This window comes from Penicillium cosmopolitanum (genome assembly GCF_028827165.1).
Source record: "Penicillium cosmopolitanum strain IBT 29677 chromosome Unknown utg000006l:49.0-5199605.0:1.0-5204138.0, whole genome shotgun sequence".
In the NCBI taxonomy this organism is placed as follows: Eukaryota; Fungi; Ascomycota; class Eurotiomycetes; order Eurotiales; family Aspergillaceae; genus Penicillium; species Penicillium cosmopolitanum.
Window position 1 is genome coordinate 5102527 of NW_026622676.1, and position 12762 is coordinate 5115288.

The 12762-nt window shown below is 47.9% G+C and overlaps 4 protein-coding genes across 4 annotated transcripts; 2 read left to right on the top strand and 2 right to left on the bottom strand.

The window, feature by feature from the left end:
* Positions 1 to 1128: 1128 nt before the first annotated feature.
* On the bottom strand, positions 1129 to 2388 carry N7509_006444 (uncharacterized protein; the record flags this gene model as incomplete). Its single annotated transcript, XM_056631081.1, has 1 exon — positions 1129 to 2388. The coding sequence occupies one exon, from the start codon at positions 2386 to 2388 to the stop codon at positions 1129 to 1131; it is 1260 nt and encodes a 419-aa protein (XP_056490383.1).
* Positions 2389 to 5231: 2843 nt separating this feature from the next.
* Positions 5232 to 6314, top strand: N7509_006445 (uncharacterized protein; the record flags this gene model as incomplete). The annotated part of the gene is made up of 1 exon (XM_056631082.1): positions 5232 to 6314. The coding sequence occupies one exon, from the start codon at positions 5232 to 5234 to the stop codon at positions 6312 to 6314; it is 1083 nt and encodes a 360-aa protein (XP_056490384.1).
* A 1647-nt stretch (positions 6315 to 7961) lies between these two features.
* N7509_006446 (uncharacterized protein) lies at positions 7962 to 8723 on the bottom strand (the record flags this gene model as incomplete). Its single annotated transcript, XM_056631083.1, has 2 exons — positions 7962 to 8021; positions 8079 to 8723. The coding sequence occupies 2 exons, from the start codon at positions 8721 to 8723 to the stop codon at positions 7962 to 7964; spliced, it is 705 nt and encodes a 234-aa protein (XP_056490385.1).
* Positions 8724 to 11367: 2644 nt separating this feature from the next.
* On the top strand, positions 11368 to 12760 carry N7509_006447 (uncharacterized protein; the record flags this gene model as incomplete). Its single annotated transcript, XM_056631084.1, has 4 exons — positions 11368 to 11429; positions 11470 to 12371; positions 12437 to 12552; positions 12725 to 12760. The coding sequence occupies 4 exons, from the start codon at positions 11368 to 11370 to the stop codon at positions 12758 to 12760; spliced, it is 1116 nt and encodes a 371-aa protein (XP_056490386.1).
* Between the last annotated feature and the right edge of the window lie 2 nt (positions 12761 to 12762).

Genomic DNA, 12762 nt, shown 5'->3' on the forward strand with positions numbered 1-12762 from the left:
AGCTGTCTCACGGTGCCAACTGATCACGTGGCCCTTTTCCAGGTGCCTGCACTTATGGCGTAATATTGAGATCTGTGAATTACCGGATGTGGTTAGTTTTGCCGTTCCCGAGGGCTGCTGAATGGACCGCCCTTTTTGCTAAATGGACCATGGGCCCTTTTGAATCCAGATTAGTATGTAATCTCCATACAAATTTAGATATACTCAATCTATGTCTACAATAGTACTACAAAAATTTCTAACTGTCTATTTCTATTATTAGTTACTGTCTTCTAATAGCAGACTAGTACCTACCTAGCATAGAATATATTACCTACTCTATTCCATCTCAGGTAGGCACTAGTCTACTATAGAAAGGCAGAGACTAGAGAGGTCAACAAAGGACTAGAAACTTTTACAGCGCTATAGAGGTAGATTAAGTATATCCAAAGTTGTATGGAGATTACATATTAATCTGGATCCAGAACTTGAAGGGCCCATGGTCCATTTAGCAGAAAGGGCGGTCCATTTAGCAGAAAGGGCGGTCCATTTAGCAGAAAGGGCGGTCCATTTAGCAGAAAGGGCGGTCCATTTAGCAGAAAGGGCGGTCCATTTAGCAACCCTCCCGTTCCCGGCTTAGCGCCCTAATACACAGTCATGTAAGCTCTCCCTCCATCGCTCCGATATAAAAGACAAAAGGCCTGCCCTCTCAACCTCGTTTTCCCTCTCCCTCCCTTCAACTCCTCTATCTTGCACTCATCGCCGCCACATTTCTTCCATTCCGGCTCCCACTGACCATTGCGCCTTGGCTTTCAGCCCGACACACTGCCCCTTTCATTTTACCGGCGATGCCGCTCGATCCGACGCCCAGCTCATTTCTCGCTCCTTCCGTTTGACTAGCAGTCGCACAGGGGCAGAACCACCGAGATAGTCCAGCCCGCAGTGGCATCGCAAGACGAAACAGTCACCTGTAACCTGTGACCGCTTCAATCTATTTGTTACGAGCGCCAGGGCATGAGGCAGTGTCTGGTTCCATAGTAAATATAGCATTTCAAGTTCCTCACCATTCGCGCATCAAAATATTAAGTAGGTCACTACCAAACAGACGAAATGGTGCTCCTTGTAACTGAATATGCGGCTGTAGATGCATTAGATAGTATATCGGAATCCATCAAACCCTTCTAAAACGACGCCTTGTCTGTCGGCTCGCCGATTCTGAACAAGAAAAAAGACAGTCAACGCCAATACCACACTTATGACTAGCAGCATTAACGCAATGGGCGTCCAAATGCCGGGGATGTAGCGTGGGGCAGAACTTGGCTGAAATGCAACACCACCCACGATCCCGCCGATCCCCCCAAAGCCAATCAACGATGCACTGGCAAAGGCTCGATTCCATTGCCCCCGGATGTTATTGGCTTGATATGCCATGATAGCTGGGATGCTTGCATTGACCCCTGCCGCAACGAAGAAGACGCCTGTGTACTGGGCTCCCGAGGATGCCGCATAACCCATCATGGCGAGACCGACAATGGCGAGACCGACAATGGCGAGAATGGAGTTGAAGATAATAATTGGTCCCCGAATGCGGTATTTGTCACCCTCCCACGCGCCCGTAAACATGAAAATGGCAGCAAAGGCGTACGGGGGAGCAACCAGACACTGGGAAGCCGCCACGCCGAAGCCCATTCCGTTGTGCAGAATGATGGGGAGGAAGTACGCCATGGAGTATGCCACTGCCGTGACGGCCAGAAAGAGAGTGGCGAGCGCCCAGGTCTTGAGCTTCAGGTCCGATCGAAGGAAGGCTCTCGGTGAAAATGGCTCCAGGCTGGCATCGCCGCGGTCTTGACTGAGCCGGTGCAGGGTAAACTGGCATTCGACTTCGCCCAGTCGGCCCCATCGAGGTTGGGTTTGCGCCTCTCTATCTGGGAATTCGAGCAAGAAGATATATGCCAGTACGGCCACAATGCAAGTGAGGATGCCCTCCATGATAAAGATCCACCGCCAGCCTTCCATTCCCCCAACGACATCCATCTGCGTGAGTCCGTACGCCAGGATCCCAGAAAACGCGGATGCCGTGATTCCTAGCAAGTAGTATCCAGCATATCGCTTTTGCAGTTCATAACGCACGTACCACGTCGACATGAGAAAGATAATGCTGGGAAAAGAGCCTCCCTCGAACAGTCCCCGGACCAGTCGTAGCGCGACCAACTGTTTCCACGATGTTGTCAGGCCGAAACCGATCGACACAATGCCCCAGGCGAGAATCAGCGATGATATTACCCATCGTGTTCCAATTCGTCTCACGGTGGCATTGGACGGGATCTGAGCCAGCGTGTATGTCACGAAGAATACGAGTACCATGACAGAATATCGAGCCCCTTGGCCCAGGTGGAGGTCTTCGTTCATGCCAGCGATGGCAGCATTAGATACATTGGTGCGGTCAATCAAGCTGACACTGGTGATGAGCCCACATATTGGAAGAAGACGGCGATCGATTCGAGATATTATCTTGCGTTGGGCAGGATGGTCATTATTCTCTGGTCATCTGCACATGATAAATCATCGATGTGAATACAATGAGGCTTCTGTTGTTCAGACGAGTGAGTCTTTTTGTATATAATCCCGGAATGACCTGAATCCTAAAATATCAGGGAGAACGAAGGCGGAAGGGGGAAGAGGAAACAACATTCAACTTGTTGTGGCCAAGCTCTGTGTTCACTCTTAAACAAGTTTAAGTGATTTTCCACGAGTGTACACGGTTTTGCACGCACAATCTCCTGCTGGTGGTGTAGATCTTGCTCTCGCCAGTTTAATTTTGAAATACCTAATGACTTTCAAGTCTGTGTAAAACATAACGGACTTGCGTATTCTTTTGCCAGCATATGGCATACGAAAACGACACGAAAAGGGACAGAATAATCCATGGAGGTAGTGTCCAACTGCACCCCAACACGTTTCATCAAAAGTTTGGAAGTTAAGGGGCTCCAACTGGGAGTAGGCCAGCCACTCGGGTCCGCCCCCCTGTTCTTCAACGGCTGTTATACAGTTAACGGGAACGAATCAAGAGGTCGAGGGTCGTCAGGAACTTACCCTTGGCATAGAAATCTGGCACAAAATGATGGTGAGTATAAATCTTGTTTACTGGAGGCGTATGACTCCAGCCGACCGCCTTCTCTCGGAGTCAATCGAAGGTATGTTCTCCCATTGTGCTGAATATATCGAACATGCGAAAATAGAGAACGAGGAGAAATACGACAGGGGCCGAAATGACGACAAACATCGCAATGACCAATTTCAAAGCCAGTTTGCCAAACCTACCGGCTTTTAATACCTGATGATAAATGCCGATTATCCGAGAGGCTTCTAGGAAAGAAGTGCATAATCCAGGCGGAGGGCCCAGCACGGAACCATCCCGGTGATGGGCCTCCACACTCCCCGCAGAAATCTAGTTACCCCACAGTATGATGGAAACAAGCCTTGTGCATGCCTATTTTTACATAATGGGGGTGTATATTTTCTAACGGCTACAGCCGCTTCATTATACCGTGAACAAAAGGACCACCCAGCTTGCATATTTTGGCCCAATCCACCCGTAGACAGCAATCGAGTTGAATTATCAGCCGCTAAAACATCCACTGCGGGAATGGTACCCTGAGATGAGATCCATACATTCTACCTGTCGATAGTGGCTGATAAAATAGCCTGCAGGCGTTGAGGGGAGTATTGACCATGAGGGCCCCCGCAAATCCATTCCAAACGGATGCTCTCTCAATGGAAGGTTTTTCAGGCCCCTGAAACTCGGAACACTGCGCAAGGTACAGTTCGAAATAGGAAAGTGATCAGGAACTGCAGCTTTGTGGATGCTGGTATTCTGCACAAAATTCTTCCACGCTTCATAAAATACAGTATTTGATCAGATTCAGCTCTTCTGTTGGATAGAGCCTTCTTCGCGTGGTTCCTGAAGGAGAAAATAGGGTGCTGGCCGGCAGTGATTCTGGGTTTTGAACAAAGGAAGTGCGGTAGCAGGGCGAATGTTAGAAAAATCCCTCGATCATATTTGATTTCACATTCGGCATGTGCTTCTGTGCCCCTTGAATCGGTTGTAGCTGTCATTGAGGAAGATTCCTCGGTTTATGCCAGCCGGGTCCCTCCCGAAATCTCCCCGGAACGGTTGCAGAGCCATATTATTGGAAGATATCGAGGTACTAGATCCCCACTTTTCTAGGTCTTAGCTATGGCTATGGCCTTCAATCTGTTGTAGAATTGTACATGAAGTAAACAGTAAAGTGTGATTCCCTCCCACCCGTCAATGCCCCGCTCTTTGGTCTTCATCTCTCAGCTCTGACCGAAACCATGAGCAATCCAAGTATTTTCCCACTCGAAGGTCTTTATATTGACCCAATTATAGCGGGTTACGAAAACACTCCTTCATCCGCTGGTCACGCCAATATTTCTTTCATTTACGGCCAAGTACTGGTACTCGTCCTCACCTGCGTTGCCACACTCAGAGAAGACTTCATATGCTGATATATTTGTCAGTCGAAATATGAATGTGACTAGCGATTCGAAAACTTGCTTATGACATTTCATATTGTGGTTATTACTCATCTAATGTCTCTTGTCATTGGTCCATTTGGATTCAGACTTATCTCCGCTTCTTTCAAAACGCTTCAACGCTGCTTTTCGCTTCCAATTCCAAATTCCCCTGATTTTCGTTTCAGGGCCGATGCGTGCAACGCGCGCGTCTTCAAGTAGATACAGAACAGCCAATTGATGCGCATCCTATGCTCATTCACGATGGCTGCGATGTTCATGTTTTTACAGAGCACCGGCATTTGACCCAACATAGAAACAATTGGAAAAATCGCGGTGCTGGAAGGCTAGCGTAGAAGTGGGATAGATTGTGGCTCGCAAGAAATCAATGGCTCTCCCACACACACGCCTAGGCTACTTGTGCTCGTGCTAACCAAATCACAGGGTGGCGGTGCTTTCTCCGAACTGAACCAGTAACCGTTGGTCGCGACTCGTGATGGCGGGGAATACGAGGTCCATCCCGTCTCAGGTCCTTGGCGCCTTAGTCCCCCAGGCATGGACAGGCCAAGGATCAAGTGGTGCCAGTGCTTAAAAGCTGCGACGCCCCTCAAGTGTTTCTGTGCTTTAACTGCTCAGGGGGTGGCTGGACAGCTGGACACGTTAGTCGATCAGTCTACAACATTATAGATTTCATGCACTGGGACCCATAGAAAAAGATGGCCACTATGTTGCTCTGCCAGTCTATAGTTTTAATTTTTGTATTCTTGTCGATTCCTGCTGGGGTTCTATCCCGCAGAGGCAACGGTGATTCCAGCAGCGATAGCGGGACCAGCAGTGACAGCGACGACTCCTCATTCAGCGGCGGCACTTATGTCTGCTCGGATGATCACAAACTCACAACCACCGGCCTCCAGCCGAGCTATTACCTCAATTACACAATGGTCGCTGGCGACCCTGGTGCGTACACAGACTGGAATGGACTGTACTTTCAAGGCGAAGCTTCCTTTGACTACGTGATTCGCGATCTGCCGACCAACAAGACCTACAATGGAACCGATTGTCCCAAGGACCCTGGCTCGATTCGCATGTTGGGCATCGCATGGGTCGGGCCGAGAACTCCTACTCCACCAAACCTTCACAATCCCTTTACATTGGGCTTCCAGGCCTGGCAGTCTGACAATTCCATCGTCAACATTACCTATTCCTACAGCTCCTGCGATACGGATGTGAATCTCTTGCATCTCAAGACAACCGTCGACTGGCGCGAATACGTCCACGAGACGAATAGGGATGTCGAGGGGGCCATCGATGCCGTGGTCCTTAATGTCGCCCAGGCCGGCAATGACAGCCATGAGGTCCAATTCGAAGGGGTCTACGACGTATCGGGGGTGAGGTCAACCCAGACAATCTTCGCGAGTGACGGCATACATAAAGATCAGATCCATATCCCTGCGGAAACCTGCAGTACGATGGGTGATATATTGATCGGATGGCCGTCAGGGGCTATGCTCAATGGGACAATGACCAACGACACGCTCACATTGTCCATCTCGGGGACAACGATCGCTGGTTTCGGTGACCTAAATGGACCCCATGACGAACAGGTGAACGTGACTTTCAGCATCACCTTTACGGGCACCTACGACTCGGCCAACTCATCGCAGGTTCTCCACGTTGGAGCAAGCGATCAGTCGTTAGTGAGCTTCGAGAAGGCTACCAGCGCTGCGGTAGCCTGGGCATCTCCTCGATGGCTCCTCATATTGTCATTAGTGGTGGCCACCAGAATAGCATATGTATAGAGGCTCAGCACTGCTGTCTTGGGGGCTTACAAACTCAGGCATATGCATCTAATTATAAGGCCAGGTGCCTGATGGCCTTTTATTCCTATTTTGCTGCTGACTTCGGCCACTTTGTAATCACTAAATAGAATTGAGTTTGCTTCTTAATTCTCCCATTCACTCACTGAGCTTCCACTGAGCAACTGTGGAACCTCTATTCATGCTTGGCATAATCAATGTATATTCCAAAGCCATAGATAGATTAAGCCAATCCAATTTAGATTAGCCCTAGTACTTATAACTGTCTCTAATTTGGATCCCTCTCCGTCTCGTTTTCTTCTCATACAGCCCACTTCTTTTCTGCCTCGTGCATTGCCCGCTGTTGTTCTTCAGATGACTACTCACTAATATTGTGACATTTACTCGCATAAATTCCCGCTTCTCACCTCACTAATCAATGAACCGGACAAGATTTTGCGTGCCCAACTCCATATAGCCGTTTAACCAAGGGCTTATTGCATCGGCTATCACAGTACTCGACTTCGGTGCAGATCCTAACGTGCTGGATGGCTACGGCAGAAGTCTCGTGGATTTTGCACGAAGTTCAATCCCAATGCCCCCGAACTTTTTTGACACCCAAAGAGACTCAGTTCGCCATACTTCGCCAATCAGTCCTAATTTCCTCAGAGACACTTCTTCGTTCTCTATCAAACTTTGAATGGCTTCTTGTGCAGCAATTAGGTCGCTATTTCTTGTTCCTTGGTGACATATACCAAGCGAACTATCTATTGCGGCTTAATATATCCCAAGAAATTGGATCTAAAACTGGAATATTCGAAATCCACTGCACCAGTTGTGATTATTGGATCTATCGTCCCCGCTTTGTTTGCCGGAAATGTGCCCGCGTCGATCTCTGCTCGTCCTGTGTCCATAAATCCTGCAACAACAATCTACACACAGATCAACACAAAATCTTCAAAGTATCTGATGTACTTGATGAGGAGTCATGTTTCGGATTGGTTTCCAAGAACCTGGGCCGCTTTTTGAGCAATGTTATGCATGGGTATTCTGCGCCATACACCAATGAGACCGAGATAGGGCTGTCGAATGATTCCGTGTTTTCTCCGTTGCTGGAAAAGTATGCTCTTTTGTCATTGAAAGCTATTCTCGGCCCAGTATCTACTGCTTGTGCTGTTCTCTTTGGGCCTTTTGGCGTTATATTGGGACTTTGTTAAGTTCTGTTTAAATGCATCGTTCAAGGTCTTCATTTTACTTCACATACTCCGAGGGGATAAACGATTACATTCACTTATTGGAGGTACTGGTGGTGACTGGCGGGAGCAGTAGAATTGGCACCGGGGGTTCTCAGCGCCTTGCTGTTGTGGGGGCAAAGGTGATTGTATTGGATATAATCCCTTTAACATTCGAGCCAGGTATTTAGACGGCGTTGATTTCAGAAAATAATACGTATCTTGAGACTGAGTAATATGATCCTGAAGGAACCAAACGCATTGTATACCGCAAGTATGATCTCTGTGACGAAAATGAAATCGCGAACGTTGGCGAAAATATTAGAGCTGAGGAGGGCCGTCCGTACTAATATTATACCAACGAACTAGTACTTTCTAATTCCTCTAGACAAATTGTTGCCTGTTGGGATTTAGCTCACTAGATCACCCAACCTGTTTTAAACACCCAATCTGATAGAATCACGGCAATGGCAGCAGCCTGTTCCAAGTATGAGCCTGTGTAAATACGGCAATGACCGTGGTATGGAAGTCTTACCATTGACGTGTCCGCTCCAGATGTCACAGTGACCTCGAGAATAGGTTTATACCTGCGCCATCGAGAGTTCATAAAGGGCAAAGTCTCGTTGTGCTCTATACTTTCCCTCACTACCGCCACCTTCCTATCTCCGTCCACAACATCATACAACGCTAGGATGCTACCATGTCTCTCGATATTCAATTTGACTCGTCTCTCTTCTTGTTCTTTCCCATCCACGGCAGCTTGATTCTCGAATGATAGGCTAAAGTCATCAAGCCCGTGAATAAAGGACCATTTTGGTGCAGCTTTGGCTATACTTGCATGATCGCTTCCGGGCAATGTGATGAACCAGGAATGCGTAAAAACGGCTTTTTGGTGAAGTTCAAATAGGGGGAGTCCTGACGAGTCACGAAATTCTCGACAAGAGCGATCGCCATACTTTCTGCCACTCACAGTGAACTTCACTGAACCATCTTCGTCGTCAAAGATCTTGAATGAAACGGCTGACTGAGCGTCGCCTTGTGGTTTGAGAACCAGACGTGTTTGTGAGGTCGCGATATATTCGTTGCGGAAGGCAATCTGGCGATGCGGGGACCGAAGCGCTTTGCGGGGTCGTTCTGGGGGTGGATGTGGCCTCCTAGCTTCTACATGTGAAGTGAACATCCTGTTGGGATTTGTATTGCTGTACGGGCGTCGAGCTAGGGGAAGATATTTGGAGAATGCTAGACAACCCCCGGCGGTCTATTTGTTGGGCATCGCCCCCACAGTGGCATTCTCGCTAGGACAACGTGACCCTCGCGTCAGTTGCCTTAGAGCATAATTGTGGGTGCTCTAGCCGCGTGTTGGGTTGGGTTGGGTTTTGTATGGTATAATACACAGGGCAGGGAGGTCCCGGTATCAGATTGGTATTTGAGGACTCTGGATGAGACACTCTCAGTGTAAGGACTCGGGATGAATAGAATTCATGTAGTATTGACGAAAAGTAATAAAGCTGAGGAAAGGAAGAGAGGTAAGCTCTTACGCGTAGTTATTGTACAGATGGAACGGAGGGTCGTGGGTCACGTGATCGGGCACGTGACTCAGACAACATCGGTTCGTTACAATGAGGAGAAACCCCGAGCGAGACAATTCGCCGCGAATGCACAGCAGCTAGAGATGATCCTTGTTGGCACTGAAGGAGTTCGTGTTCAAGTTCCTGATTTGCGTCAGTCATCTCGCGGCTATCGTCACTGGAGTCAATTTCCATGCGGTCGGCCATCCTTTTGCAGGGAGGTGTCCCTGGGAATCTAGGCTCTTTGTCGACTATTTATATCCTGTCCGTCTGTAACTCTAGAGCATAGCTCTGGTATGATTTTCTATGGCCAGCTGGAAAACGGTAACCAACGTCATGATATCAAGATAGAGCCAAGCAAAGGGTCTTGATGGGAGAACGATGATCAACCACCACCTATCGTGGGACCTATTGCGCTATCCCTTCCACCTAGATATATATCTAGCGGGAGACTGCTTTGGCCGTGTCGCAATGCAGACGGCGATTCAAAGATGCTAGTATAACCTACTTCATGAGACGAAGCTGGCAATGTATGTTCTCCTCTCTCGGACATTTTGGAAGTAAACTAACCATACTGCCGAATCCCTCATATGAGGATGACCGATTCTCCCCAAACTATGCTATGCTCAACGCAGTCGCAACCCGCAAGCTGACTGAATGCTTACTTCTCGTGTCACCACCTAACGACACGGATTACCAGCAGTGTTGTGATATGAGGCTGGCGCAGGTCAGCAACAAAGCCGCAAAATCGGAAATAATTCGAAAGTTTCTAGGTAGGCTTGTGGAACTGATGGAGAAGATGTGCTTGTTGACTTCAGACGTAGCCGCTGATATTCCTTTCGAAGTAGACATCTTACGTATGTACCACGCAACCCTATCAGGAATGACGCGCTGCGCCGCATGAGTGCACCACTTGGCTGGAAGTGAACGCTAGAGCAATTGAAGAGACTAGGTACTCGCAGAGCATCAGAGTTCCAGCACCCAGAAACACTACATGGAGATAGTGTTGAAAAAACTAGTAGAAATTTCGAGTCTGCACGAAAAGTCAGATCAATTTCCAATGTGGCAGTCACTTTTCGATATTCTTAGTGGACGTAGCTGTGTGGTGTACCTATATTTCGACACTCTGAGACTTTGATATGTACCGCTTCTTATGGCTTTTCTGCATCCAGTCTATGGATTATTCGAGCCCCTTGCATAGTTATTACAACATCTGACTAATTGCATTCTTTAGGCACGCAAATCCTAAGTTGTACACCCCTTGCAGAATACATTCCATTGCATATTACAGCTCTCATGTACCCAAGGCCTAAATTGTGTTCTCTTTTCTTCTGCGTCCCAAAAACTTCATCGAACGAGATTGCACGAGAGAAATGGAAGATTCATCCAACCATACGTGCCTTTCAGGGAGGCAGCCAATTCCGTTGTCATCCAGTAATTTGTGCCAGGATGGATTTTACTGTACAGTGATCGATCTTCCCATTGCTTTATACTCTCATAACCAGTTTCAGGTCCCTCAAATAACAACACTTTGAAACAACACCTGCCAATGTATTGTCCCCCTTTGCCTGACTGCCTCCTGATACGGCTCCAGAGCAGCGACAACTTATGCGCAGTGCCCCAAGGAAATCTCGAGCCGGTAGTATGTATGCCAGGGTTTTATTGTCCTCCTGGTGGGCAGCAGCAGATTGAGTGTCCGCGGGGCCACTTTTGTCCTTTGGGGACGGTAACTCCATTCGAATGTACCGTCATGTCAATATGCAGCCCCGGCAGTTCCCATCAGATTCCACTATTAGGATTGTTCCTTTGTCTGTTGCTTGACGTTTTGATACTAGGTGTTTGTATTGTTTTACGATATTCAACGGCGTTAAAGGGACTGGCAGGATTCTTTCACTTAGTACGCCCTGGCCCTTATTTCCTATCTGATGAGGACGGCTCAACAGCGAATATTCCTCGGGTGCAGCAATTTCAGGATTTTTTCAACAGGGACAACATTCATTCATATGGCCTGAGTCTTGATTTCACCGACATTTGTCTCCGTCTGCGCCGTGGGAAACGAGAGATCCTGTGTGGTCTTCGAGGAACCATACATTCCGGCTCAGTTCTCGGCATCATGGGAGCTTCCGGATCTGGTAAATGTGAAAATCGCTAAATCTTCCGTTCCAGAACAAAGCTAACCATTTTTATGCACTGTAGCAAGCTTTGTAAATATACTATCGGGTAGGATTCGGTCTTCTCAGGGACGGGTCTCCATGAATGGCCGGAGAGTTGAACCCGCAGAGTAAAGTCCCTTTCCATAACTTAGAGCAAGAGCTTAGGTACTGACTATCTAACTTTTCTTCTTCGTTCATGAAATAGACTAAGGGACCTGATAGGATTCGTTCCCCAGCATGATACTGTTCTGCCCGACATCACTGTTCGCGAAAATATTCTTTATTCCGGCCGTGTGTTACTTGGTGGGCAGCTGCCTGATGAAAAGATTCAAGAATACATAGATTTTCTGATATCATCTCTGGGTATCAAGTATATTCGCGATCAGTTGGTTGGTGATCTCCTGAAAGAAAGGGGACGAGCAATATCCGGGGGTGAGTTTAAACGTGTGAGTATCGCTCTCGCATTAGCTGCCGCACCGAGGGTTTTAGTTCTGGACGAGCCAACGTCCGGCCTGGATTCTACAGCTGCATATTCAGTGATGAAGCTTTTACACTCAATCTCCCGCCAGGGAATCATGGTGGTTTGCGTGATACACCAGCCGCGCGTCGAGATATTCCGTCTCCTAGATGATGTCATGACTCTGAACGCTGGGATCCAGGTTTATCTTGGAAAGGCAGCGGAGGCGCAGTTATTCTTCGAGCAGTTGGGCCACAACTTCCCTGCCACATCAAACCCAGCAGATGTCATCCTTGATGTCTTATTACATTATTCCCATGCCCCGCATTGGAAAGAGAACCAGCCTTCTGGAATCGGGATAGCAGACCCGACAACACTCATTGAGGTAATGAAGAAAAGAAGAGCGCCTTGGCCTCGCCAACTTTGGCTTGCGTTTTGCCGGAGTATAATACAACAAAGCCGACAAACTACAGGCCTCGCTCTAGAGATTGTATCTAGTGCAGTCATTGGTCTCATGATTGGTTTGGCTGCTTTTGAATCTAGAGGCCAATTCTTCCAAGGGATCTATCACTATCCGTTTGACCTTCTTTCGAGTGCCGTTGAATATCGGCTGATAGCCGAACAGGGCCTTTTATGTTGTCTCGCCATTGGTAGGGCCTCTCGTGTTTCTTATCTAGCCACACTGTCATTGGCTAATCAATTATCCTGTTCCTAGCTTGTGCGGCTGGTCCTCCTGGGGTGAAGATATTTGGGGAGGAGAAGTTGACTTTCTATCGAGAATCGCAGTGTGGCCATTCTCGCAGTGCTTATTTCCTGGGGAAGAATTTGGCGGTCTGTTTCCGAATGATGGTGTCTTCCTTACATTTTACGGCATTCTACTTGGTATTAGCAGCTCCCATGATCCCATTTAACTCACAGCTTGTCCTTGGCTTTTTATATTCCTACTGTAAGTTGGTATGTTCCAAATCTGAGATCTATATTTACCTGTTTATCATCATTATAGGTATATACGGCCTTGGGTTCGTTGTATCGGCCGTAACA